Here is a 27,274-nt window from a genome sequence, read left to right as displayed (position 1 = left end):
GACAATACTATGTGGCCATGGAAGAGAACCAATCATAGCCCAATCCAGGGGCTTTGCACTCTTTTCACAAGAGAAGAATTATAAACAACTCTCTGTGTATATATATATCGAACTTTTTATTACTCCAACGACAACAATTTATTACAAGGAAACAAGTACTGTCATTATCGTCGACCTTCAGGTTAAAAAAGCTGGAGTGCTCGGATCTCCCTCAGGCAGGGCCGCACTCAAGGAGATGTCCTCATTTTGATGCAGGGTTTTGAGCCTCGATATGATTTCCCTCTGTGGCACAGCAAAATAACAAGTTTTCATAATAGCAAGCTAGTTTATAAACAGTTAATTTTTCCCACCTAGAAGAACTGTTTGACGCTTAAAAGGCAAATAATTCATGGTGCATGAACATATGAAATTAGGCGCATGAAAACATGAAACTAGTTCTCACCAGGGTTAAGATGACTGCTTGGTGGGTTAAAATATACCATGTTGCTACCATGATCAATAACCGGTGGTGGGTGCAACTTACATTTCAGGAAGCACTTGGAATGACAAATACTAGGGATAGCTTTGCATTGGTGATAGCATTTTTTGTAGCATTCCTGAGAGGACATTGCAGAGCTTTGAGCAATAAGTATTAAAATAAGCAGCATGCTAACCCTTGCGTGCAGTGTCTCCATCTTCTTTTCCTAAAACCAAAGAAAATATGGGGTTAATCAGAGGGGAAAAGGCTATGCAGTAAGCATTGCTTTATAGTTGGTGAAGGGTTTGTGTTGACATGCGGCATAATTTAGTTAACAATAGCCTCTCTCTGGATACAGTCAGATCTTGAACGCATGGCTGATGTTATAGTTCTCAGTTCATGCAAATGTAGAAAAGAATAGTAGTCTCAGATTGGCATCAAGGTTGTCTTAAGAGATGTGATCACAGACTAGTGGGTCTAGCAAACATCACCAACCATCCATTTCAGTGTTCATGGTAGCTCCAATAAGTTAATGCTGAACATTGGATGCACATGGGATGCAATTCAGAGAATGGTCAGCCCATTAAAACTTACTAGTTATAACCTACTATCTTATGAACTGATGTATAAGTAGTAGATGTGGGTTCAATCTGCTACACTAAAATTGTTTACAGAGGAGTTCACAGGGATAACAAATGGCAAGATGTGCTTCTTACGAAATTCTGGGATTAGAGAAAAGAAAGAGTTCACGAGAAGGATTTCTTGTTTGTAAACATCATGCATTTTTGGACATGATTACTTGAAAGAATACTTGAGAATTGAGAAACAGCATTTTAACATTTCCACACAAAGTACTACATGGGTGAATAATTTGTTGAGATTCCATGTAATATTTCTAAATCCCAATATCTTCCAAGCTATTTCCCAACAAGCACTAGATAGCAGATAATAGAAATACTGAGCAACCATCAATTCAAGATGCCATTGTCAGAGCTTCTTCTTGACATGTCCTATTTGGTACCCATTTATTTTCTAAAAAATGCATGAGATGCAGCAGATATGTTGATCAATAATACTTGTATTTTGGACGGATTCACATTCTAACCAGAAGTTTTTAGTTTTGCAGTAGTGCTCTTAAGGACCACCATTCCACTTGTGAATTTAACCTATCATTTTTTTTTCCACATGTACTGTAAGTTATTTTATTGTTTGACGTATGTCCTCATCACAGGAAAGAAAATGTTTCATAAAAAATGTAATTCAAATGAAGCAATAACAAAGGGAAAAACCAGAGCCTCCACAGCCTATATTATATTACATGTCCTATTAACTGCACTACCTAGTTACATGGACAAAAGAACTCATGAGATGACAAAATAAGTTAAGAAATAGAACATGTGAAAGATCAACAAATATGCAATATTCTATTTTTTTTTAATCTTTTCAAGGCATCTATTTCAATACTTTGTCCTGCCGAGTGAAGTCGAGAGCTAGAAATAATTAATTAATAATAAAATACCTCTTAAAATGTTGACTTCTGCATGATTCCAGCACCCCGCCAAACCAGATAATACCTCTTGACCATGTCAATCCTTTATATAATTTCTTTTCCTCAATAGTTCGTCATGAAAGCCAGCAGTGCACATCCTGCTCGTGAAAAAGCAACTATAGGCGCAATTATAGGCAAGTCCAACTAAGAGCTATTAAATTTAGCAGCAGATTGGCAAGTTTGTTGAATTTATAATATAAAAATATAAGGAACTTCTAAAGAAGGTAGATACTTTACTTAATGAGTGTACCTTTCTAGATTATTTTGGTGCTCCTGCATTGCTTCAGTTGAACCTCCCAAGTAAAAGGCCAGTTCATTTTTGCATTTAATGAAAATGCAAGATGAGAGGTGTCCCCTCTATAAATTGTATGTTGAACATACAATGGTATTGAGTATAGACCTGATTTGTGTTTGTTCAGTTGAATATAACTTGACTTCACAGAAATCTGATTGCTGCTACAGCTTTTCAACAACACTTGGTCCACTATTAGGGGAAAGCCATGAATAAACTCCAGCTCTACTATTGCATTCAGACCTGAAGAATCTTAGATTGGGTAGTGGAACACTTGAGTGCAACAGTGTTCAATACTTTGATGTACCTGCAGACTTCCGGTTCTGTGTGGATGCATCTTACGGTATCTTTTCTCCATAGTACAACAATGCCAATTTCAGGGGAATAAGTAATAAAGTCTCCCAGCCTTTTGTTTCTCCTTTCATGAATGTGCAGTGTGCACCATGGCAACTTTTAGTCATGCTGAAGTACAGTCAAACTCAATCTATTTCTGCCCCAGTACCTCACGCTGATCTTCATATCAGGCCACCATCTTTAATATGTACAGATTTTGGAAAGCAGGCTAGACTCCAATTGCAAAGCAGAATTTACTTTCCAAGCATCTGGTTATGCATGAATGTTTTAGTCTTCTGTGCTAACTTGTCTGTCAAGCAAGCATAGATAGTTCTACTCCATAACCTCTGTATGGTGATATTTTGACAAACTTTAAGCTCTGAATACTCTCATCCAGCATCTTCAAATAACTATTGCCAAAGAAGACTATTAAAACAACTTGATCAGGAATTACAGTGGATTCCTGCACCACCTCGAAATTTTCAATAGGTATACATCCATTCTCTTCATGTTCAGAATTCATATAGTTGCGTAGAACAACTTCTCTAGCTAATATCCTGTCAAACACAGAACTCTGGAAAATCATACAGTCTTTATACAAATCATTACTTGAATTCAAGACAGACGAACCAAACTTGAGAGAATTTTGAACTACATCTACAGGAAGAGATGTCTCATAGATCTGAGAAGCAGCACTTGCATATAAGTTCTTGACATCAGCATAATTATTGTGATCTTGTTTCACTTCCTCCAGTGTATATAGCCCAAAAGCTTTGAGATTATTTTCCTTGTTCTCATCTTGTGAATAAGCAGGATTTATGGAACCAGACAACAGATCATCTCTTATTGTCGTATCTTCTAAAGTTCCTCTTCCTCTATCCTTATCTCCTGATTTTGCATACATACCCACTAGTGCATTATCGATGTAAACATCTGAAACCAAGCCCATTTTTATAATGGAAGCATGTATTTGTTTGCCCAGACAGATAGCTGATAGGTCAGCACAACCCCTTAGGATTCTGGCAAAGGTAACTGGGTTAGCATGTAGACCACTTTGTTGCATTTGACAGAAAAGTTGAAGCGCTTCACTGCTACATCTGTTCTGCATGTAACCTAACATTAACATTGCATATGAACTTGTATTCCATGTTTTCATGCTGTAGAAATATTTACAAGCACTTGTGATGCATCCACATCTGACATAAAGGTTTATAATAGCATTTCCAATAATAACATCATAAAATTCAAAACCACTCTTAGTAAGAGAACAGTGAATCTGCACACCAGTCTCTTCTGCCTGTAAATCAGTACAAGCACCAAGTACAGTGGTATAGGTGAACTGATCGGGAATAAACCCAGACCGGTACTCCCTAGAAAAGAGCAAAAGAACATTTTTTGGCTGAGAATTCCAGCAATATCCAGCAAGCATGACATTGGTCAATAACAGATTTTGTGGCAACATTGAATAGCAGAATATCCTAGCAGCATCCTTGATGTGCCCACATTTTGCATACATATGAAGCAAAGATGCAGCAGTAAAATCAGAAAATATTAACCCAGATTTAAGAATCAACGAATGAACCTGCTGACCTTTGCTTATGTCTTGAAGTCCAGCGCATATATTCATAAATGTGACTGCACAATATTGATCTAACAGCATTCCAGTTTTACTGAAAGATTTAAAGGTATCAAGTGCTCTTTTGAATTGAAGGCTCTGAGTGAAACCTGCCATGATGGCCGTCCATGAAACAACGTCACAATTTGGCATCTTCTGAAAGATCTTATCAGCATCCACCATTTCTCCAAGTTTGGCATACATAGAGATTAGAGCATTGCCAACAGAGATATAAGAAATATGTCCAGCTTTTAAGACATGGGCATGGATTTGTGTAACCTCCTCTTTGAAAAGACACAGATTAAGTACAGAAACTAAATCTCCTTCCCTTGGATTCGAATCCCAAACAAGAAGCTCTTCTGCAAGTTTCACAGCTCTTTCCCTGTAGCCATTTAAATGATATCCTGAGATAACTACTGAGTATAAGGATGCATCGGGCCTTTTAACGGCACTAAAAAGCTTTCCCACATACTCCATCTCTCCTAGCTTCGCTAGCAACCTGACCATCTCAGACACCACAAAGTTATCCCTGTTCAATCCAATTTTAATAGAGTAGACATGAATATTCTTGCAAAGTTCTACCATCTCAAGAACAGAGACAACATAAGCGACTATTCGCAAGGTCACTACATCCATAACGAATCCCACACGACACATATCCCTGCAAAGTTCCACGCACTCAATGAAAAATCCATTATGAACATAACCCGATATCATAGCATTCCACGAGACTGCATTCTTCATCGGAATTTCATAGAACAACTTCAGTGCATCATCCACATTTCCACATTTACTGTACGTATCAACTAATCCAATCTCTACAAATCTATCAACCCCTAATCCAGACTTAAATACCAATCCATGAACCAAGAGGCCCAGCTCGGAAATTCTTGACAGCGCACAAGCCTTCAGAACTGCCGATATCACGAAATGATTTGGCTTCACACCACTCCTATGCATTCCTCTGAACAAGCCGAAAGCTTCCACTTCAAACCCATGATTGGCATAACCCGAAATTAAAGTGCACCAAGATATCAAATCTCTGTCAGGCATTTCATCAAACAGTTTGATACACCCCTCCAAATTCCCTGCTTTAGCATACATATCCAGCAAAACATTCGATACCAGGAGGTCCGAATCGAATCCGGATTTGATCACGTGAGCATGAACCAAACTGCCCATGAAGGAATCCCTGGATCTGATGGACTTCCGAAGGAGACGGACGTAGAGCCGCACCTCGGAAGTCGGGAAGATGAGATGAAAGGGGCCCAAAATCTCTAAAACGTCGGCGATACTACCGTTATTGCAACTAGTTTTGTTTCGATTGATGGGTTTGGCGAGATTGAAGGAGGTGATGGTTCTAAACCGGATGATTCGGGTTTGGGAGAGGGATAGGTTGGCGAAGCAGGTGGAGGAGGCATGGAGGAGAGACCTTAACATAACAATGGAGATGGGTTTCTGGTGCTGTGGCGATGGAGATGGGCATCGTGGAGGAGATTGAGGACTAGAGGCTCGAGATTTCGCAGCCCATTGCACTACGGGAACGGGGCTCTTTTACCCACGGCCGTCTCGGTGGCGGACAGGCTCTTGTATACGACTTCTTTTTAATCACATCCGTCTGATCAAGATCCTAGGGCTTTCACAATTACCGGGTTCAGATTTTTTTTCCTTCATATTATTATCATTTTTTTTCTTTATATTTATTATACAATGCACCAAATTACTAGTCTATTTTACTTCTAATTAACTAATTTACACGTAACTCAACTCCCAAGCCACATAGATCTCCTCCGACACCACGTAAAGCTAATCTAACGTATAATAGAATCCCAGATTTCCGATATAACACCAAATATATTGTATTTCCAATGGGGATTCGCCAACTCATCACTCGAAAGACGGTATCCTCCTCGCTTCAAACTCTTCACCAGTTCGGTATTTGACTTGATATACCCGAATCCCATATGATGACACGTACTTAAGTGCGCGTATTTCTATATGCACCGGAAAATTAACTTATAAGACTTGCCTTCTGAATATTAGACCACGTCATACAAAGCTAGCCCTCTATTCATTGGTCAAGTTTAACTTCGAGTCTCTTTTGGTTCAATTGATCCCGATTTAAATATTTATACGAAAACATCCTAATATAGTTTCTTCTCTTCGCAATATAAACCTCTCGCTTTCTGTCCTCTCCTAATCCTCTCTTCTTTCGAAGTCCTCGATCGCCTTCTCCGCAAACCCTAGATCATCTCGAGGGACTGTTTGATCCAAATATCTTGTTCCGGCTACGGATACGAATAATTGGGTGTGTTTTGGGGGTTTGAAGGGCTAGGGTTTGGGCTCTGGGAGTCGATTCATGGCGGAAACAAGAGAAGAGGTGGAGTACGAGAGCGACCCCGAGGACTCGCTGCTTCCGGCTATGCGGCGGCGGGAGGCGAGCGACGACGAGGATGGGGAGGGATCGGACGGTGTGAAGGCGCCGGTGAAGGATAAGAGGGTTGGGATTGGATCCGATGGTGACTCTGACGGGCAAGGCGGAGCAGAGGTATACGACGACGAGGAGGATTACGATGAGGAAGACGAGGAATTGGAGGAAGAGTTGGAGGAAGAAGACGCAAAAGTGGAAGTAGGGATTCAAATTTCTGCACGAAAGGTTGAGGGCACGGTTAAGTTAGGGTCGGATTTCGTAGAAGAGGTATCGGGTGGAGAGGCTGCGAGCGGTCTGGAAAAGGATGAGGTGCAGGAGGAGGAGAAGAAGGAGAACGAGCCGTATGCTGTGCCGACGGCTGGGGCTTTCTATATGCACGATGACCGGTTTCAGGAGAATGGCAGAGGACGCCACAGGTAAGATCCTTTTCTCTTTGTAGCTTTTAATTTGATCATTGCCTTCTTGCAGTTCTTTTATTTTAGTGCATATTGTTTTATTGTTTGCTCTTTTTTCAGCAAGGTGATGGCTTTCTCACTCTACTTTGATAGTATTGTAAAAGTTTGAATTTCCTTGGTACTTGGGCACTGTAGATGTTCTTTAGTAAAATGATTAAGAAGCTATCTTAATATAACTAGATACTCATTTTTACGTGTCCATCTTTATTCCATCTATTGCTTTCAACTTTACGATTATTTATTTTCATCTAAGTTTATAATTATATAATGAAGGCACATGATAATTTCTTACATGTGACAATTGGTCAATCATATACCAACTTCTTTATTTGCTTCTTAGATTATAAGTGCACTCTATTGGATGTATTTACTGCAATGAATCCCTATTAGCAATTAAATTACCTGTTGCTACTCCTGAGTGTATCAGAATGCCTGTATTGTTTCCAGCTTTGATACTAACCTAGAGTTCTGCACCGCACCCAATTCAGTGATGACCTAATTTTTTCTTATTTGTTAATCCAGAAGGACATTTGACCAGAGAAAAATATGGGATCCTAAAGATGAACAGGCCTGGGTGCATGATAGATTTGAAGAGATGAATTTGCAAGATTCACATCGTGATGAAGTGAGCTCATCTATTACATTTTTGCGCAATATTTTCTTTCGTTTTAGTTTTCCTTAATTACCTTCGAGAAAGATATCAACAATGTATGTGTTCAGGAAAGGCGAAGGTCAAGAGGTCGTTTTAGAGGTCGAGGAGGTGGTAGAAGACGTGGCACTGACCGAGGTTATCTGAGAGGTAGCAGATCTCATACTTATCATGATGATGGCAACAACCAAAGCCGTGTGCCAAAGTCTGTGAGAGGGAGAGGACCTAGACGTTATGAATTTGCAAAGAAAATCTCTGAGATTCCTGCAACTCCACCAAAGCAGTTAATAAAGAACCTTTTATCCTGTGATCTTCAAAAGAAATTGCTATTTTAGTTTTGTAGATTCTATATTAATATTTTCTTTTTTGGGTTATGTTTAGATCCACAACCCCTCAGGAACCCACATCAAATGCTAGTACAGGGAGGCAGTCCTCTCAAACTTCAAATGTGCAGCAAGAACCTGTAATTCCTAGGAAGCATGTTTTTGCTTCAAGCTTAAATTCTGCTTCTCCCCCATTTTATCCCTCCTGTTCATCCAACCAAGACCTTTCTGTGCCTCAAAGAAGGGATTTGCAAAATGGAAGTACCTATAAGACCCTTTCATCTTCCAAGCAGATGGATGATAGTTTTTTGATGGCACAACCTGGTCCATCCCTGAGAGGGAAAGCAAATGTTGATTCTGTTGGTCATGACAGTCGATATTATAATGATGCTATTCAATCAGCTGTGAAAAATGTGCCCAATTCTGCATTGCGTCCTTCAGGATTTACTTCTAATTCCAGGGTTCAAGGGAGAGATTTAAACTTTGGTGTGCCCCCAAATAGTGAATCCCCATTGTCATTTCGTCAAGGTTCCAGGATTCCTGCTCAAATTCAGACCCCAGTTGTTCCGCAGAGACCAGTTCAAACAAACACTCAACCTGCATTAATTATTCCTTCCCAGCAATTGAGTCATCAGTTTGCTAGTGTAAATCAAACATCATCTACTCCTCAACCTTCATCCACAAGTTTGTCTGAAGATGGAGAGACCAATCCACCTTTAGACTCAAATAAATTGAAGACTCCATTGGCTGGAAAGGGAAAAATTAGTAACCAAGGAAGTGGAAGGGGCTCTTTTCTCTCCAGTGGAGCTCCTGGAGCTGTGGGCCTTGCACATGGTGATCAAGGTTTTCCTGGCACTCCAGCCCTATTGCCAGGTGTGTTTAATTAATCCATCACCAACTGAGTCGTCTATCTTGTTAATGCTTCTTTTGGGCTAAAATGTATATGGCTACCTAGTTTTAATCACTACTTACTATCTTGTTTTTCCCTGTTATAGTTATGCAGTTTGGTAGCCAACATCATGGTGTTCCTGCTGTTGGTATGGCCCTTCCAGGTTATGTAGCTCAACCGCAGCTTGGTTTTGGCAATTCTGAAATGGCTTGGTATAGTATATATTTCATCATTTCTCATGTTCAATAATCAAAGTATTTTGTCCCCTTCTATTTTATTTCACTTTCAAAAGTTCATCTTCTTTGGACTTATTTTACTTTTGTGTCAAGGTTCTCAAACTGCATTGCTTATTTTTGTGGTTACCTTTTGTATGGCTTGCAACATCATTGGTTTTACTAGATTGCTAGATCAGTAAATCTTTTCTCTTCCCTTTCCGTTTTTCTATATACCAATTCTATAATTCTCACTTGTGTTACTGCTCGTCTTATGGTTGGATTCTGCCATCGGCTGTATGGTCTGCTTTTTGCAGGTTACAAGTTGGAAATTTGATATACCTTAATTGGATAGGTTGCATTATAGTTGTAGTCTTTGTTATATGCATTATTATTATAATTCTACTAGTACTATCACTAGCTCGTCCACCACTAGTGGTAAAAAGTCAGGGTCTCTTCACCACTTTACTTTATAGATCATGCAGTCACATTTTGTCTCGTCATACTAGGAAAGTATCATTTTAAGTAAATTGAGCCATATTTTGATGATTTTTTTCCCTTACAGGGTATTTGGAGTTTCATTATTACTGGAGTCACGATTTTCTTTTCTTTTCTTTTTTTCACTGAGCTACTCCTTTCGATGTGCTTTCCATGATCCCATTCTTAATTCTTTCTTTCCTCTTGGGAAATTAGGGTTCCATTGTTGGCAGGCGCCAATGGCGCTTTGGGGGCATCTTATTGTCCTCCATACATAGCTCTTGACAATGGCTATTATGCCCGACCTGCAGGACAGACATCTTCACCAATTTCTTCGAGGTAAGTTTTCCTATATTAATATTTATTATTTAAATCTTTTTTCCTTCTGCATGAAGTTTCTTTACTTCCCAGTTTCTTCAGCTACTTTTCTTTGCTTGTTTACTTTGTGATATTTCTTTTGGTTTAGAGTTTTTTGTTTCTTTAGGTTTTGAAGTGCTCAGACAGATGTGCATTAACTGATGTGCTTTGGTGCACATTCAATTGACGTGGAGAGCTCGGGAAAGGGCATGCTTGTTTGAGTTTACATTATTTAATATATTTATGAGGATAGAGTGATTAAGTCTCTCAAGATGAGCAACTGAATGTAATACAGGGGGAATACATATGCGGAGCTTTAACTTAGTATCTAGAAGGGCTTATTCTGGTTTAAGGCCACATGCCAAGGATAACTCCAGGCATATTTGTTATATAAGCTAGACGCGCTAGGGGACTAACTGAAAACTGTGTAATATCATTTAAGGCCGCAATATTTGCGATTTTCCACCCAAATTTGATCTTCTCTTAAACCATGCTCATCTCAGTCTATACTCTATACATGTTTAGTCCATCGTGACTTCAATTTAAGTCGGTCATGCTTTAATTCACTGTTATGCTAGAGCACATAGAAACACCATGAGGAAAGAAAAATTGGATAGTATAGTGGTTCCTATATTGTGCTTGTAGAAATCTGGAATTTCTTGTAAATGGGCCCTCTGATAGCTGATTAGCTGAATACTTTTTTGCTCTTTTGTACATTTTTCTTGTATACACCATGATAATCTAATTTTTACTTTCCACTATTGCTACAGAGAAACAAGTAGTGCAAAAGCTGCTGTCTCATTTAAAGCCTTAGAGGGCCCTGGTAAACTATGCCTTTCTATATTTCCATGTTTTGGATGATTGATATCAAACTATAAAAGCACTTCTCTTACAGTAAAGGCTAAACAATCTGAGTTTTATCTTATTGCAGATATTGTACATGAGGAATTTAGGCAACGCCAGAACAAACCTCGTAGGCAAGTTACAACCTACTTATGATCTCAACTCAAATTTTATGTCGTAACCATCATAGGTTCCCTTGATTGTGTCTTTATTTTGCACAACAATTTCTTTCTATTTATAGACTTTTTGTGATACTTTGCCAGATATTCTGAAATGAACTTTGGTCAATGAAAGTACATATATAAGATTCAGCAGTGAATAAGCAGTTTAAGGTGAGCATGCAATAGTGCTTGATTGGTTTCCTTATATCTGTTCTTTTTTGCCTCATTATTTTCATCATGTACCTGCAGGCTATTTCCCAAGCCCTTTGTGATCTTCAGCTTCTGATCTGGGGCACTTTGGGGTGCTTAGAATCCCAAGATATGCTAGGTACATCTTTGACACTGTTCATAAAAGAACCTCATGTGGCAGCATAGGCAGCACTGGTGGGGAAACAGGTGTTCATATGCATCTGGCCCTTGTATGTGATCTGACCAAGGAGCACATTGGCCATTTATGCATTGCACCTCCATATGCATATACACTTGTAGATACTGCATCTGCATATATGCCATGATATATATATATATATATATATATATGATAACTGCAAGTTACATCGTTGCTGTAATTCTTTGTGCCTCCTTATTCAGTTTGTTGGTGATTATTATTTGGTTGGCGGTAGAGATCAACTTATCATATTTATTTAGATAAATTTATTGGTTTATTTGGGTACTGTATACTCCCATTAATGGGTGGTATTTCGCATAACTTGAGGCTTGAAGCTGATTTGACCAGGCCTACTACTGAACCAGGTGTCATGGGGAAGTGGAAAACCACATACCCTGATAAATGAACCTAATGTTTGGAGTGTTAAAGTGGCCAACTTTGCAACTTCCAGGAGGATGATTGGATTGATTTTGTTGCACTTTATCTGGATTGCTTTCTTAGCCAATTATTAGGGTATCACTGGTGATATTTTGATACTGATCTCTAGTTCTGTTGATGCCACTTCTACAGGTATATAACGCCTGTCTTTGCTGTAATCATGTGAGGAGATCATTTTCCAGCAGGGCGGGTGGCATTTTGTTCTTTGAATTGTGGTGAGATATTTAAGAGTACATCTTCAGTGGAAAGTCCATTAGCTGAATCTAAATACTTATTGACTGGCCAAGTAATGAATTTGCAGATAATGCTTTTACTCGGATTGGAGCTCGTGAGATGTCCTAACGAAGTTCTATTTAGTGATAAAGATGATGGAGAGTAATTAGCTTGGTTGGCTAGTCTTGTATGTTGTTTCTAGTGGTTTGCTGCGATTGCATCTTGTGGCTAGAACCACATCTCTAAGTTGATGAACCTTCTTAAAAGTTATGGTGTATGCTTGAATATATAAAGCAACCGGAAATTTTTTTTTTGTTTTTTTGTGTGCGCCCTGTTATTTTGGTCGAAAGAGTTGTGGGTGCTGTTAGCCGGATTTTTCTTTATTGCGTCTGATAAGTTACAGTATTAAGACAGGCATGTATCCCCTGTGTGACGTGATAACTATAGATCTTGTGCCATCTACATTTGGTTGTTTGTCATTTGACTGCCAAATTAACTCGTTCCCTTGTTACTTTGCCGTTGTACATTTAGGGTGTTTGCTTGTGGGTAACAAAGGGTTTTATGCCCCATATTTATCAGCACAAGGTGTTTTGCTGTGATGCAGTTGGTGAGGGTTTTAATGTGCCTCATTAATTTGCATGATCGTGGTATATGTTGCTAGTACAATTTAGACAGGATGACTCCTATAAACACCAACTTGGACTCCTTTCCTCTCTACTAACAAAGTGAGATAATAATTAGGTTCACGGTTGCACATCCACTAGCTTTCTTCTCTCATCTGGAACTTGGCGGTTTGCATGTGATTCTCTAACGTGCATAATATGACAGAAGAAATGGATGTTTGAATAATAAAAGCTTAATCAATTCTTAGACCACATTTTTCTCTCCCAATAGTGGGAGGCCCCACTTAGCCAGCCTCTGCTTGCAAATGGAAAGCTAAGCCTTTTGTGAGTTGTCCACAGTGATCCAAGTGCTTAGAGCCACATTCCCTTTCATTGTCCTGCTTGCTTTTTCTGGAGAATCCCCACCCTGGCCATCAAATGAAACATAAGCTTCCATCAATGTGAGGTGTTTAGAGGAATCCATCTCTGGCAACCATATTCCTTTGCAGTAACAGTTGAAAAGCATTCTTAAGCATTAAGGACTGCACAGTTCTCTCCATCTCTGCATGTTTAGATGCTTCTCTTAGTTGTAACATTGGATTGTAGTGAGAATGTAACTTTCATGGCACTTCTTTCAGCATTGTTGTATGGTACTTTCTCTTTTCCACACCATCACTTATATATATATATATATATTTTTATTTTTTAAAGGAGGCAACTTTTATTAGGTAAAAGCGTAGGTGCTGATGCAATTGAAGTCGAAATTTGAGAAACTTGCAAATCATGGCCTACCATCACTGTAGTCATCCTGTCAGCAACCTAATAAGCCATAGTTGTATATATCTCTGAAGTAGACCCATCATGTATTTTTCCCCCTTCTTTACTGCAATGGCAATTTGGTTTGATGTGATATATTGTTGTTTGCACAAGTCGCACGACAATGATGGGAGGATACTTGAGATACATAATTGATTATCTTCAATTTTAATCCTTCCCATTCTTATCCAAACTCAAGTATAATCTTTTCAATGTTTACTTCGCCTAACCACTCACATGACATCAAGCTAAAGATTCCTACATTAATTTGTGAGGAAGTTTATTTAACTTTCCTGGTACTTACTCATTTAATAGATCTAATACTTCAATCTCTTTTCAGTTCTAAATCTCTATTCTACTTTGTATTGCCATCAGCACCTTGCCACATGGGGGTCCCACCAACTTGCCTTTTGTCAACAAAAGATTGACTCTACCACCCTGCTCTCGAAATTTGGCAAGGCAAAAAAATAAACATTTCTTGAGGTTGGTCACATGAAGGTGAGCTACTCACGAGTGAGAGAGGAAGAGCTTTTGGGTAATTGAACCAATTAGAATAGTTTGATAGATTTCTATTCTCAATCTTGCACTCCAGATATGTCTACCAGTTCTCATACTTGGCTTTTCATGTAAAGTACAGCTTGCCTTTTTATGGGCTTCATGGGTCTCAAGAGATCTCATTCTACCTTTAAGCAGTCTAGACTTGTATCTGTAGAAAAAGTTGAGGAGGTTGTTATATGAGGGCTTTTAGCTTTGGTTTCTCTAAGTTCTGTGTGCTTTGTATAATAGTATAGCATCAGACCAATGGGGAGACTACTATTTGACAGGGTCTTGGATTGCTTCTCCCTTTCAATCTGTCCAAATTCGTGTTTCTGCATTACTTCTTTTGAAGTAGAGGAAGAAGACAGTGAGAGAAAGGCTTTGGTGGGAAGTCATCTGGATCAGATGTTCAAACTTAGAGGCATTGTTGATGGAACCAAGACACTGGCTTTTCATCTGGAACCAAAGGTGATCTTTTTCTGAAGATTTATGACTGACTATAGAACTAATCTAATGGTCTTTATATCCTTCTAACTTAAGTAATGATTGCATATTTGTTTAGTGCAGACTGTAGTTCTGAGGGTGTCTATGCATTGCAATGGCTGTGCAAGGAAAGTTGAGAAGCACATATCAAAGATGGAAGGTACGAGAAATTCTTTTGCTCTCTGAAGCACTGTTAGATTGCTAGTTAAAATTTATAAGAGATCACTTCCAAGTTTTGTGACAATAAAGTTACTCAATTGCTATTATCAAGAATCATGTAGAGAAAGTACAATCTAAGAGTTGCAAAACATAATAGGCTCCTCATGAACTTGTCTCCTGAGATGACTGACTTGAGTGCAGAGTTCTTTCTCTTTTTCCCCTTCCTTTTCCTTACTTCATTATATCTCTTCTTGAGTTAAACCTTTGGTTGGACAACTTATTCTTTGAACTGCTAGAAGAAGTATCCATATTCTTGACAATGTTTGTCAAATCTTTTCTTAAGATTCTTCTTCTTCTTCCATGTCAATTGTTCCTTGAAAAAGGAAAATTAAATTAATTTAGAGAACTTTTGCCACTCATTTCTCTGTTTTTTTTTCCTAAGCTGTTGGATTAATTATTCATCTTCCATCTATTGCAACAAGGACAACAATAAATGGCCATGTGAGTGAAATGATCCATACCTTCTTATTTTTTTCTCTGAACAAAAGCCCACCCTCTTCATAAAATATAATGCCACATGGAGCCATTGGGACTGGAGAAATAGGTTCCTGGAGCCAGAACCAGTATGAACATCTGAGCTTCTTCTTGACTTTTGCACAACTCCTACATCTTAGTCAAGAAACCATAGCAGGCATTGCAGAATACTATGTGAATGGTCAATATTACCAATTAAAAACTACTAGCTCTCTCTCTCTCTTTCTCTCTCTCTCTCTCTCTGTACATCTCATTAACTCTCTGACTATGTTTCTTTATTTTTGATACTTTAGGAGTGACCTCCTTTGAAGTAGACCTGGAGAGCAAGAAGGTGGTTGTGACTGGAGACGTTACTCCATTTGAAGTCCTGCAGAGCATCTCCAAGGTGATGAAGTTTGCAGAGCTATGGGTGGCCTCTTGATCACCTACAGGGATGTTTGATGTTGGATATATCAGCAGACACCTTCAAATCTTTCATTGATGCACTGCTCTGAGATAGTCATAGACAGCAATTATTATGTGACTGGGCATCAAGAAACTCCCTTATACTTTCCATTGTCTTGTGCCTCTCCTGTTACTACTTGAGTTGTATAAGTCTACTATCTTTCTTTTCCCTTGATTTATTTTGGGGGAAATGAGAGAGATGATGTACATCTTTATCATAGGGTACAAAATATTGTTGACTAGCTTTTAATTTAAGCTATAACTTCTTTTCTTTTCTTTTTTTTCCTTACTTTTTGGTTAGATTTAATGAGCAGATATCAAACTAGATGTTACATTCATAGATACAACATTTCCAACTATAAGAGTCAAGAGATGAAACACCCTAGCAAATATTACACTGCAGGAAGTTCGTACAGCCGAGACTATAGCTAATCATCATCTACAAAAACTCTTGAGAAGGCCCAAGTCTTGGAAGCCTAATGGGCTTTATGGACCATTGCCTAAATTGATCCTCGATTACGACGAAGCCTAGGAAGCCCAATGGGCTTTATTGGCCATAACGGGCTTGAGGCTAAGAAGCCCTTTTTGGTCTTTTTACACCGCGGGAAACGGTAACTAATCCACTCTCCGGAAGTGGATGTGGGAATCTAATAAGGTTCACAAATTTCCTCCGCACCTCTCCACTTATCTCTTTGCCAATTCCTCTTCGTCTTCCTCCCTCCCTCCCTCCCTCCCTCTCTCTCTCTCTCTCTCTCTCGAAGAATGCAATCACTTCAAGCTCCTCTCGGGTTTTGTCTCCCCACGTCAAGAGTTCCTTCCGTTGGAGGTACTTGCTATGTCTCTCTGTCTCTCTCTGTCTCTCTCTCTCTCTCTCTCTCTCTCTCTCTAGATTTGCTTCAGTGTGATGGCATCACCTGGGGCCATGCCCTTTAATCCGTGCTCACACTTCTTGTTTCAGGAACTTTTGGCGGGAAGAACCTTCTTTTTCACCACTCAAGTCCTCATTCCTTGAGTACAACCCAAAGCCGAGGGAGATTTTCCCGGTTTTATCACTCATGGGTGCAGGGTCTTAGTTCAGGCAGTGTAAAAGCTTCTTCGGTAAATGGTAGTTGCCGCTACCTACCTTAAGATTAATTCTTCTTGGAAAGTGATGATGTGAACTTGATATCTAAATGAAATTGTATTACGTTTTTTTGAAAGAAAGGTACCTCTTTGGCATTTCCTCCTTCCTATCACGGTAATTGAAATGTAATTGCTGACGGAAGAATAATGAAAACTAAATATATGGGCTAACTAGTAATGAAAACCTGCCATGCAGAAAATAACAAGAACTTATGGGATTATTCTGCATGATTTGAAACATCTGAAGTACCCTGTGTGTTTGTTTTAATGGCAGAATTAGTTTTGCTACGTTTTCTGTATTAACATTTCTGCATTCATTTGTTTCTTTGCAGGAAGTGCCTCAGTAATGTCAATAGACATGGCAAAGAAAGATGTTTTGACAGCATTGTCCCAGATAATTGATCCAGATTTTGGAACAGACATTGTTTCATGTGGTTTTGTAAAAGATCTGGTTATTGATGAAAGCTTGGAAGAGGTGATTTAGTTATGTAAAAGTTTGATGTAATCTGTATCTAAAAAAATGTGAATCTTCTCTGGCTCATTAATTTCCCATTAAAAGAGTTCACCTGTTATTAATTTCAGGTTTCCTTTCGGTTAGAGCTCACAACACCAGCATGCCCAATTAAGGACATGGTAAGTGAATTTTGGTTAATGTTGTTTCATCAGAAAATAATCTACTCAGGACCTTAGGTACCATGATATGACTGTCGGGGATTGTCTGTTTTTTAGTTCACAAAGCTCAATCTCAATAATAATTTTGATCTTGGCCAGTTGGGATTAATTTCTTTTCTTTTTAAATCTCTCTAGATATAAATTTTTCTCACCTACTGTTTGTGCATTTGACTTGTGACATTAATGGTTTTAGATTTTCAGTGCTACTGGAAGAATTTGTTAAGTTTCTTGTAACAGTCCCACCTAGCTGGTTTATTGATGTATGTCCAATAATGACAGATCCTCCAATTAACAAATTCAAGCCAATTTTTACATGGTTTATGCTTTTCAATTATGTAAAAGAAAGTCTTCAAACTTCTTCCAGCAGTCTTGGGTTAACCCAATCATGCGACAGATTCATGTTTCCCTTATCTATTCTCATTTCTCATGATATCCTTGTTAGAGGATCAACTATCCAGAAGCAGCATTGTTATAGTTGCTGTTATTGAAGTTTTCCTCTGCAGTAATTTTCTATAATCATGGGAATTTTGTCAAGAAAATTTTGGTCTTCTAATGCAGATCTAAAATATCGGCATGGTTTCTCATCGATTCTCATTAATCAATCTAACTAGCTTCTAATATTTACAGTTTGAAGAAAAGGCAAATGAGGTTGTAGCAGCACTTCCTTGGGTTAAAAAAGTCAATGTAACAATGTCTGCACAACCTGCAAAACCTGTATTTGCTGGGGAGCTACCCATGGGATTACAAAATATTTCAAATATTATAGCTGTTTCAAGCTGCAAGGCAAGTTTTTCTTTTTCATTTATTTCATACAATCAAACTTGGTGCTACACAACCTGTACACTATTACGTTGATATTAATATCATAAGATGATGGGTCTTCTATATTAAAGACTGCAAAGACAAAATTATAAAAATATTCCACCCAAGAAGATTTTTCTGTGTTCCAGAGTACAGATCTTGTAAGCATGAGTGTTCTTCCACATGATATTAAGAATGGTAAAACTTCACAGGGAGGTGTTGGGAAGTCTACTGTGGCTGTAAACCTTGCTTATACTTTAGCTGGCATGGGCGCAAGAGTTGGAATTTTTGATGCTGATGTTTATGGCCCGAGCCTGCCAACAATGGTTTCCCCTGAGAACCGTTTGTTGGAAATGGTATCTTTCTTGTCTAACCACTACTGTTGCATGGAATTGAATGTTTATACTAATGATCATAAAACAGCTCCATCTTTAGAACCCAGAAACAAGGACTATCATCCCAACAGAGTACTTGGGTGTGAAGTTGGTATCTTTTGGTTTCGCTGGACAAGGGCGTGCAATTATGCGTGGTCCAATGGTCTCAGGAGTCATCAATCAGCTACTAACTACTGCCGAATGGTATGCTGCATTGACATTTATAAAGTTTAAACCAATTAAAAACAGAAAAGTAAGTAGAGCTAATATGGGTGGAATCTATAATTTATTAGATCTCATTTATATGATTAGAAACTCATTGTAATTTTATACTGCTTAGAACTTGCTGAAATCGACAATGTTTACCTGTATTTTGAGGGACGCAAGTTTCAATAGCCACATCTGGTTCTATATTTTATGCTACCAGTGCTAAGTGTCTGATTTGTCCTGGAAGAAAAACTAGCATAAATACAGTTGATTAGTCAGTTTGCTCTTATGCTTGTAAATCTTTGCTGATGGACTAGAATGCTAGTGTGGTCCTTCTTTGACACATTTTAGTAGCATCAATTGATCTACACTTTTGCAGCTATTTTCCCACACTAATAAGTATTATGCACATTGCAAAGATTAGATCTTAGTGTGTCAATTTAATCTTAGTGTGTCAATTTAAGGTTTTGTTTTATGATAATTATGTCTCGCTGGTGAAACATTACGTGGGTTTGTTGTCTTGTTTCACTAAACAGGGGAGAACTAGACTACCTCGTTATTGATATGCCTCCTGGAACTGGTGATATTCAGTTAACATTATGTCAGGTTCAATGCTCACATCCTTGAGATCATTATGTTGTTCAACCAGTGTCAACCTATTATCCAATACTTATAACTACCAAGATGTTGCAAATATCAGGTAGCTCCATTGACTGCAGCAGTGATTGTTACCACTCCTCAGAAGCTAGCGTTCATTGATGTTGCAAAAGGAGTTCGAATGTTTTCAAAGCTCAAGGTGTGCTATTTTATATGATAAAAAATTAAATACATGATTGAAATCTATGTTTCCAAATTCCATATATGATGTGCTTTGTAGAAATTTTCATTGTTACTCTTCACTAAATTGCCCTCACCCACCTTTCAAGATTTTAGCAATCTAACTTTAGCTCTTTGATTCTCCTTTTAAGATTAAATTAAAATAAAAAAGTTCATTTTCATGCACATAAATGGAAATTTATTGTTGTAACATATTACATCACACATCCATTCTTGATCTTAACGAATTATAATCTTCCTCTTTTTCCCCTTTTCTGAAGGTTCCATGTGTTGCAGTTGTCGAAAACATGTGCTACTTTGATGCTGATGGCAAACGTTACCACCCTTTTGGCAAAGGTTCCGGAATTCAAGCAAGTGACTAAAACCAAAGCTGATACTTCTCAATTGGATAAAATATGGTCTTTATTGTGACAATGTGACTGCCCTTTCAGGTTGTGCAGCAATTTGGAATTCCTCACCTCTTTGATCTTCCCATAAGGCCGACAGTATGTTAACCATTTCTGAGCATCTATACCTGCTTGGTGTCCTTAGAGTAGATCATTAATTTCCGGAAGAAAAAGATTTTTATTCGTGCATTGCGCAATTTCATCATAAAGAATGCCTTAGTCTAGAATTTCCTTGTGAAATATCTTTATCTATTATTGCAGTCTCCAGTTAGTATCTAATTTCAATTGTGAATATTCATATAATTTATTTTCAGATATTTAACAGATTTTCAAGTTTTGGATGCAACAATATTTCAGCTCAATGCTATGATTTTTCAGAAAATCAGGGAAGTACTTAAGTAGTGCTAATTAATCTGGGAATGCACAAGGCTACTTATCTTTGCCGTCATCTTTCTCCTACATCTATAATAGAAATAGAAGACTTCAGATGAGAAAAACTACTTATCTATAATATACAAAATTCTGTTTATTGTGACTGTTTTTTGGGATCAACACCATTCTCATAGGTGTTAGTATTTGGTAGGCAGTTGATCTTAAGTATGCGTCAATATTTTTAGAGTCTTATCAACTTTGAGTCATGCCTATATGTTGGAGTGATTATCATATTGCCTAAGGCTATTGCTATGTGACGCAATGATGATGATAAAAGCGGTAAAACCACACACTCTAAGAACCATGCATCTATTTCAAGTGACGGTGTATGAAATATTTTCATGTACATCTGAAGAATGCCTATCTGATAGGTTATTGTGGACCTGTGGACGAAAACTTTCAATTCAAATGACATTTATATATTTGACAGCTATCTGCTTCTGGAGATAGTGGAGTGCCTGAGGTAGCTGCTGATCCTCAAGGTGAAGTAGCCAAAACATTTCAAGATCTTGGAGTTTGTGTTGTCCAACAATGTGCGAAAATTCGTCAACAAGGTAATCTTTCTTCCAGCAAAAGTAAGAACAAAAAGTGTGTGAACTAGACTTGAGAAATCAGCACCACACAACAATTCTTATGTATTCAAAATACGGCAATGACTTCTTGATGATTTTTTTTTTTTTTATGTCGACAAACAGGCCTCATGTTTTATGAAAACTTAATTAGTAACACAACCTGCCACCAAGATTCCCTTCAAAAAGAAACCACACAACCTGTCACAATTATTGACCTTAAAAGGTCTCCCTAACAATACCAACCAGAGTAAACCATAACTAAAATAACCACACTTCCTACAAATCCAATCATGCTATCAAAAGCTTACATCAGAAGCTAATAGCAACTAAGTAAGAAACACATAACAAATCCAAAATATCACAACATTTCTCTTAACATCAGAAAGGGACAAAAAGACTTCTTGATGATTTTACCTGACACTAATGTGAGTGGAATTGTTGCTCTTGTCAGTTTCAACAGCTGTATCCTATGATAAATCAATCAGAGCAATCAGAGTGAAGGTACCGGATTCAGATGAAGAATTTTTTCTGCATCCTGCAACAGTTAGGCGGAATGACCGCTCTGCTCAGAGTGTGGTATGTAAGACATGTTTTAATGTACAACTTTGACCTCCATGATTGCTCAAAATATCCGAAGTGCTACAGAGGTTTCAAATTTCCATGAACACACCCGGAGATTTACATGCTGCGTTTGAAATGCATGAATCATTATATAGGACGAATGGACTGGAGAGCAGAAGATACAATATGGTGATGTCCCAGAAGATATTGAACCTGAAGATATTCGACCCATGGGAAACTATGCGGTTTCTATTACATGGCCTGATGGATTTAACCAGGTGAGTTAATGCTTCAAGTTTTGGATTCTCCACATCCTTCAGTTTAAACCCAGAATATCATCAATGTTAACAAACCTGTATGGTCAGAATTATTTTTAACAATTTAATAGGCTCCTATGTCGTGCAGACGACCATACTATAGTTGTTAGTAGAGTAGAGAATGATTATCTTGTTGGTATTAAATATTTAGTGGGATGATCTCTTCCCACAAAGAGGACGCAAGCATGATGATATCCACAATTTTTTAAACTGTACATATCCATTGCAATGCAGATTGCACCTTATGATCAACTGGAAACTCTAGAACGACTGGTGGATATTCCAAACCCGACAGAAACTAGAGCAAATGCTTCTTGATTTACCATGGAATCGTTTAGAGATGATGCCTAGACATGTCCAAGAAGATGACAAATTTGTTGAGGAAAAAGCTTCAGGTGGCCCTAAATCCTCCTGGCCTACTTACTTATGGAAGTTAGATATGAAGGAAGATGTCCCGTTAGTTGGCCTACATTTTTGTACTGAAAGAAAGACTATTCTTCTTTAATGTACTGATCAATTCTTTTCCATTAACATTTATAAAGTAGTATCTGGATTTGTATGTGATGATATGCTGAAAAGTCCACATATTTATGCTTTCCAAGCAGCCCAGCCCATAAATTTTACTCGAGTCATTGACTGATTACTTAGAGATATGGTTTCTAGATACTAAAATCCAATCTAGATCCCTATTTTTCTTATTCTAAAATGCCAGAATGAATATTTACTATGTACTTTAAATTTAACCATTTTAACACCCCCAAAATATGGACGGAAAAGGACTTCATTATTATTATAAAAATATAATCTGGTTTAAAAATGATAAAAATATTGTAGTCATTTAACAATTTACTTAAGCCTTTTCTTCTATGGCTGGTAGCTATCTCTCATTTATTATGACTACCTGCAACCTGCACCAGCACCACCAATTAATGCCAAGAAATGGGGCCCACTCGGACTAGTTTTTTTTTTTTTTGACAAACAAAGAGCTGAGACCAGCTATTTATTAATGGACGGTCGAGGCGTTGCCGCGTCGACAAGTAACAGATTACACAGCTCAGATGGAACCTGGGTTAGCCGTTCGGCGTAGTAGAAGCCCGAGGCCTCCCTCGCCTTCGCTGCTGCCCAGTCTGCCACTGCATTGGCTTCCCTCCCTACGTGAGCAAGCCGGACTTCCACGAATTCTTTCGCTAGCTCCGCGCAGTCCTGCGCCAGATTGCGGACTCGCCATGGACAGTGGTCCACCTGCTGCATGCATCTGATGGCCTCCGAGCTGTCCGATTCTATCACCAACCGGCTTTCTCTGCTCGCCACCTGCAGGGCCATTCTGATAGCCCAGAGCTCGGTTTGCAACGCCGAGACGCTCGGGCACGGCTCCCATGCCGCCTGGACTAGCTCACCTTCAGCATTTCGGAGGATTGTCGCTGCACCTCCTTGGTATGCGCCTGGCTTGAACGAATCATCTGTGTTGGCTTTTGTCCAACCCGAGTCCGGAGGTTCCCACCACTTCCTCCTCATCCTTGTATTCCCATGCCTCTCTTCTGACTTGGGCCCATACTCCTCCGCCATCGCGACGGCAGATCGGACCACTGCTAGCTCCGCCCTCCTCTGCCGGCCAAAGACCACTTCGTTTCTACTTTTCCATAAAGCCCACAGCGTGCAGGCTATCTTCCCTTTGATCCGGCGATCATTCTCTTTGGTTGTACACCACTCTCTCGTGATCCAGTCTTGGTCTATCAACGCCGCCTCCACCCCTTCTCTGGACCACAGAAGCTCCCACACCACTCGACTGTATCTACACGTAAACATGAGGTGGTCCGTCGTTTCCGGGAACAACCCACACATTGCGCATCGTTCCTCGGCACCCACATGGATATAGTGGAGGTAAGCCCTCGTTGGGAGCTTGCGCCACAGCAGTTTCCAGCAGAAGACTCTGATCCGTGGGGCGACCGGAAGCCGCCAGAGGTTTCTCCAGCCTTCCCATCGTTGGTCACTCTGAGGAAGAAGAGAGTAGTATATGGCTTTAACCGAAGGGTTTCCCCTTGGTGCGGCCACCGGATCCATCTGTCCTCACTGGTGGCGGCACCCATGGGGAATGCTGCTATTTTGTAAGCCATCTCAGCTCCGGTCTCCCTAGTTAGTCTCGCCGAGGACCATTGCCTACCGTTGGTGATATCCACCACACGCAGATTTTCTGCCATGACTGTATTCGCCCATTCCTTCGGCTGTCTGCACCACGGGATCTCGTGCAGCCAGGGGTCGTAGGCGGCGCTCGTGTTCCGACCATTCCCTATCAGAACTCTGCAGTCCATTCTGAGCTGCCTGGCGGTTGTTGTTAGCGCCCTCCACATCCAGGATGGATTTTTGCTCTTCGGGATCAACCATGGGTGCAGCCTCCCATACTTGGCTGCGCATGATTCGATCCAAGGCGCCGGCTCTCTGTTTAACATCTTGAACACCAGCTTGCCCGGATGCGCGAGCTTCGAGCCTCTTTTAGACGGCGGACTCCCGGTCCCGCCCTGCCTCTTCGCCGTAGTCACCTGCTCCCAGTTCATCAGGTGAAGGCCGTGGCCATCGTTATTCTTCCACAGGAAGTTTCGAGCTTTTTTGTTATCTCGTCCGAACCCCGTCCGCACCCACGTGCTTCCCAGCCCGATGGCGGGATCGCAAGCGCGGCGTTGATCGGGGTTAGCTTGCTCCGCTGGGAAAGGAGCGACCCTTTCTAGCCCGCAAGCCGTCTGCCGATACGCTCCACCAGCTCCTGATGCTCCTTCACCTTCACTCTCCGGCCTAAGATAAGCACCCCTAGGTATTTGAATGGCATGCCTGCCACCTGCAAGCCTAGTTGGACGCTAAGGCATGCTCCGCCTCATCATCCCCGATCCCGCTTGCGATACAGCTCCGATTTGCTGTAGTTTACCCTCTGGTTGGTGATGAGTTCATACCGGCTCAGGCTATCAAGAATGCTGCTGGCATTTGTCGCAGAAGCTTCCGCCATGAGCAACAGGTCATCTGCATAGAGCAGGTGGGACAGATGCACATCTCCGACCCGATAGCCGCTCAGCAGGCCTCTGTCTACCTTCTCGCTAATGATCCTTGATAGGACTTGTGTAACGATGATGAAGAGGTAGGGAGATAGCGGATCTCCTTGTCTCAGGCCGCTCCGGGGCGTGATCCAATTCGTCGGACACCCGTTGATCAGCAAGGCGAACCTTGGGGACTCAATACACGCCTGCACCCAATTGCACCACTTTGGGGAAACCCATCCGCCGCAAAGACGCCTGGTCACCGCCTTCCCGCCTAACTCGATCATACGCCTTCTCCATATCCATTTTGATCATCATAATAGGGTTTCCGCCCTTGTCGGTCACCATAGAGTGAGCCACCTCCCGAGCCGCGCGTGTTATCTTCGATACTTCGGCTGCACGAAAGCCGCCGCTCGCTCCGGCCGATGATGTTGGCCAGCATCTTCTTCAGGCGGCTTACCATGATCTTCGCTATTACTTTGTATATGACATTGCATAGTGCAATGGGTCTGAAGTCCGCCACCTTTATTGGTAGCTCCTTCTTCTGAATCAGGGTTATGAAGGTGTCACCCCAAGCTTGCGGCATTTTTGCATTGCTGAAAAAATGGCGTACTGCCTGGCAGAGGCCACCGCCCATGGTGTCCCAGTACTGTGTGTAGACTTCCGCTTGCATACCGTCCGGGCCTGGAGCCTTTCCTCTCGGCAGGCTCCAGACCGCCTTCTTGACCTCGTCCTCCGTCACTGGCAGCTCTAGGGCCACCGCTTCGTTGCTCGAGATTTCCGGTAGGGTGGGCCATTCCGCGCTCCTACCGTCAGGCACTTCCACCTCCGCCCACAGGCTTTGGTAGAAAGACGTAAAGGTTTGGTTCACTTCCTCCGGAGCCTGTACCCATCTGTCCTCGCCGTCCATGATGCCAGAGATCGTGTTACGCGTTCTTCGGATTGATGTCGAGATATGAAAAAATTTGGTGTTTCGGTCCCCGTCCTCTGTCCACCTGAGCCGAGATCTTTGCAACCATTTGATATTTAGCTGTCTGTTCAGGGCAATTTTGCAGTTGTATAGGCTTCTCATCCTCTGAAAGTCCTCCTCTTGCAGCTGACCGTTGGCATCTAGCTCTTCTAGGTCTGCCAGCTTGGTGTTTGTGGCCGTTAGCCGCCCTTTCACGCTTCCGATCGCCTCCCGGCTCTAGTTGCTTAAGGTTTTTCTCAAAACACTCAGCCGGTGGGAGAACGCATGCATTGGATTACCTCCGGCTTGCCTCGCCCAGGTTTCCTTTACAAGGTTCTGGCACTCCTCATACTCCATCCGGAAGAGCTCGAACCTAATGGTCGCTTGATCCTTTCCATGGCTGCCTAGGAACCTTGAAGAGCGGCGGGGCATGGTCCGAGGCACCCCTATCCAGGTGCTGAACTTTGCAGTCCGGGTGCTTGCTTACCCACTCCGTGTTGCCTAGGGCTCTGTCAAGCCGAACCCAGATGCGACGGGACCCTTGCTGGTTGTTGCACCAGGTGAAAGGGATGCCTTCAAACCCTAAGTCGCACAGCCCCGTCTCGTCTACAAACTTTGCAAACGCCTTTGCCTTCAGCCCTAGCGTAACTTCAGCACTGCTCCGCTTCTCCTGGCGGGACAGGTAAGCGTTGAAGTCACCTATGATCGCCCACGGCTTGTCTAGACAGGCCATGTTCTTCAGCTCCTCCCAGAGTTCTTTCTGGCCTTCCAGAAGGTTGCTGGCATACACGATGGTCCAAATCCAGGATCTACCCGACGTTAGGGTTATGGTTAGGTGAGCTGCATATCTTGATACGATAGCCACGTCCACCCAGCCAAGCTCCTTCTTCCACAGGATCAGGATGCCTCCCGACCTGCCTTGCGCGGGGATAGCGAACCACGCCCATCCTCTACCAATCTGTTTCGCCACACTGCTCCGCCTCCCGGCCCGGTGGTGTGCGTTTCTAGCAAGGCCGGCATTTCCGGTTTATGGTCCCTGATCATGATTCTACAACGATCTAGTGCCTCTTTCTTGCGGGCACCTCTGCAGCCCACACTAAGGTTTTTAACATTGTTAAACCTTGTGGGATGGCTGGCCGGCAGCCTGTTAGTGCAACTCCGCCTCTCTTAGAGGTGGGTATGGCATGCCCGCCTCTGTTGGTATTCTCCTCTTCCAGCTCCGTCTCAATTTCCATTGCCCCGGGAGTGTCATTAGCTTTGTTTGCCACCAGGGCAAGCTGCATGTATCTGGCATCGCCTTCCTTGCCGTCCTCCTCCTCCCTGGTCTTCCGATAGTAGGCACCTCTTCACTCGCCACCGTTTCG

The 27,274-nt window shown here is 40.9% G+C and overlaps 5 protein-coding genes across 11 annotated transcripts; 3 read left to right on the top strand and 2 right to left on the bottom strand.

Annotated features, from left to right (window-relative positions):
• Positions 1 to 78: 78 nt before the first annotated feature.
• LOC140789744 (pentatricopeptide repeat-containing protein At4g18520, chloroplastic-like) lies at positions 79 to 5,800 on the bottom strand. Of its 4 annotated transcripts, none has more exons than XM_073139551.1 (4): positions 2,257 to 5,800; positions 1,977 to 2,122; positions 443 to 683; positions 79 to 282 (listed from the first exon to the last, which is right to left on the bottom strand). In XM_073139551.1, the coding sequence occupies exon 1, from the start codon at positions 5,684 to 5,686 to the stop codon at positions 2,945 to 2,947; it is 2,742 nt and encodes a 913-aa protein (XP_072995652.1). In that variant the 5' UTR covers positions 5,687 to 5,800; the 3' UTR covers positions 79 to 282; positions 443 to 683; positions 1,977 to 2,122; positions 2,257 to 2,944. The 4 variants fall into 4 exon arrangements, with proteins under 4 accessions (XP_072995652.1, XP_072995654.1, XP_072995651.1 ...); XM_073139553.1 differs by having other exon boundaries at positions 524 to 683; XM_073139550.1 differs by having other exon boundaries at positions 1,977 to 2,104.
• A 558-nt stretch (positions 5,801 to 6,358) lies between these two features.
• Positions 6,359 to 12,593, top strand: LOC140788915 (protein MLN51 homolog). The gene is made up of 12 exons (XM_073138438.1): positions 6,359 to 7,093; positions 7,655 to 7,757; positions 7,853 to 8,064; positions 8,163 to 8,977; positions 9,100 to 9,205; positions 9,899 to 10,021; positions 10,810 to 10,862; positions 10,971 to 11,016; positions 11,146 to 11,214; positions 11,293 to 11,371; positions 12,002 to 12,084; positions 12,171 to 12,593. The coding sequence occupies exons 1-9, from the start codon at positions 6,606 to 6,608 to the stop codon at positions 11,171 to 11,173; spliced, it is 1,974 nt and encodes a 657-aa protein (XP_072994539.1). The 5' UTR covers positions 6,359 to 6,605; the 3' UTR covers positions 11,174 to 11,214; positions 11,293 to 11,371; positions 12,002 to 12,084; positions 12,171 to 12,593.
• A 1,182-nt stretch (positions 12,594 to 13,775) lies between these two features.
• On the top strand, positions 13,776 to 15,912 carry LOC140789252 (protein SODIUM POTASSIUM ROOT DEFECTIVE 2-like). Of its 3 annotated transcripts, XM_073138878.1 has the most exons (5): positions 13,776 to 13,796; positions 13,876 to 14,035; positions 14,138 to 14,505; positions 14,605 to 14,680; positions 15,507 to 15,912. In XM_073138878.1, the coding sequence occupies exons 3-5, from the start codon at positions 14,302 to 14,304 to the stop codon at positions 15,632 to 15,634; spliced, it is 408 nt and encodes a 135-aa protein (XP_072994979.1). In that variant the 5' UTR covers positions 13,776 to 13,796; positions 13,876 to 14,035; positions 14,138 to 14,301; the 3' UTR covers positions 15,635 to 15,912. The 3 variants fall into 3 exon arrangements, with proteins under 3 accessions (XP_072994979.1, XP_072994978.1, XP_072994976.1); XM_073138877.1 differs by lacking the exon at positions 13,776 to 13,796 and having other exon boundaries at positions 13,830 to 14,035; XM_073138875.1 differs by lacking the exon at positions 13,776 to 13,796 and having other exon boundaries at positions 14,014 to 14,505.
• A 431-nt stretch (positions 15,913 to 16,343) lies between these two features.
• Positions 16,344 to 22,507, top strand: LOC140789896 (fe-S cluster assembly factor HCF101, chloroplastic). 2 transcript variants are annotated; one of them, XM_073139791.1, is made up of 15 exons: positions 16,344 to 16,483; positions 16,616 to 16,762; positions 17,112 to 17,254; positions 17,362 to 17,412; positions 18,079 to 18,234; positions 18,465 to 18,608; positions 18,688 to 18,830; positions 19,370 to 19,439; positions 19,534 to 19,629; positions 19,931 to 20,020; positions 20,102 to 20,155; positions 20,919 to 21,042; positions 21,512 to 21,636; positions 21,777 to 21,899; positions 22,173 to 22,507. In XM_073139791.1, the coding sequence occupies exons 1-15, from the start codon at positions 16,420 to 16,422 to the stop codon at positions 22,254 to 22,256; spliced, it is 1,614 nt and encodes a 537-aa protein (XP_072995892.1). In that variant the 5' UTR covers positions 16,344 to 16,419; the 3' UTR covers positions 22,257 to 22,507. The 2 variants fall into 2 exon arrangements, with proteins under 2 accessions (XP_072995892.1, XP_072995893.1); XM_073139792.1 differs by lacking the exon at positions 16,344 to 16,483 and having other exon boundaries at positions 16,619 to 16,755.
• Positions 22,508 to 22,934: 427 nt separating this feature from the next.
• Positions 22,935 to 23,504, bottom strand: LOC140789206 (uncharacterized). Its single transcript, XM_073138812.1, has one exon. The coding sequence runs from the start codon at positions 23,502 to 23,504 to the stop codon at positions 22,935 to 22,937; it is 570 nt and encodes a 189-aa protein (XP_072994913.1).
• Positions 23,505 to 27,274: the final 3,770 nt, after the last annotated feature.

Source organism: Typha latifolia, chromosome 5, assembly GCF_019914945.1.
Source record: "Typha latifolia isolate L0001 chromosome 5, TyphaL0001v2, whole genome shotgun sequence".
NCBI lineage: Eukaryota > Viridiplantae > Streptophyta > Magnoliopsida > Poales > Typhaceae > Typha > Typha latifolia.
Note: the sequence above shows the minus strand (reverse complement) of the source record. Positions and strands in the feature narration are given on the sequence as shown.

What these genes read in the sequence shown, in the direction of transcription:
- LOC140789744 (XM_073139551.1), bottom strand. Translation starts at nt 5,686, where the DNA reads ATGTTAAGGTCTCTCCTCCATGCCTCCTCCACCTGCTTCGCCAACCTA.
- LOC140789896 (XM_073139791.1), top strand. Translation starts at nt 16,420, where the DNA reads ATGCAATCACTTCAAGCTCCTCTCGGGTTTTGTCTCCCCACGTCAAGA. An exon ending in GCAAAGGTTCCGGAATTCAA is followed by an intron (nt 20,021 to 20,101) that starts GCAAGTGACTAA and finishes CTGCCCTTTCAG; the next exon opens with GTTGTGCAGCAATTTGGAAT. An exon ending in ATCTTCCCATAAGGCCGACA is followed by an intron (nt 20,156 to 20,918) that starts GTATGTTAACCA and finishes TATATTTGACAG; the next exon opens with CTATCTGCTTCTGGAGATAG.
- LOC140789252 (XM_073138878.1), top strand. Translation starts at nt 14,302, where the DNA reads ATGGGGAGACTACTATTTGACAGGGTCTTGGATTGCTTCTCCCTTTCA. An exon ending in CTTTTCATCTGGAACCAAAG is followed by an intron (nt 14,506 to 14,604) that starts GTGATCTTTTTC and finishes TGTTTAGTGCAG; the next exon opens with ACTGTAGTTCTGAGGGTGTC. An exon ending in GCACATATCAAAGATGGAAG is followed by an intron (nt 14,681 to 15,506) that starts GTACGAGAAATT and finishes TTGATACTTTAG; the next exon opens with GAGTGACCTCCTTTGAAGTA.
- LOC140788915 (XM_073138438.1), top strand. Translation starts at nt 6,606, where the DNA reads ATGGCGGAAACAAGAGAAGAGGTGGAGTACGAGAGCGACCCCGAGGAC. An exon ending in CACTCCAGCCCTATTGCCAG is followed by an intron (nt 8,978 to 9,099) that starts GTGTGTTTAATT and finishes TCCCTGTTATAG; the next exon opens with TTATGCAGTTTGGTAGCCAA. An exon ending in CGCCAGAACAAACCTCGTAG is followed by an intron (nt 11,017 to 11,145) that starts GCAAGTTACAAC and finishes ATACTTTGCCAG; the next exon opens with ATATTCTGAAATGAACTTTG.
- LOC140789206 (XM_073138812.1), bottom strand. Translation starts at nt 23,504, where the DNA reads ATGGCGGAGGAGTATGGGCCCAAGTCAGAAGAGAGGCATGGGAATACA.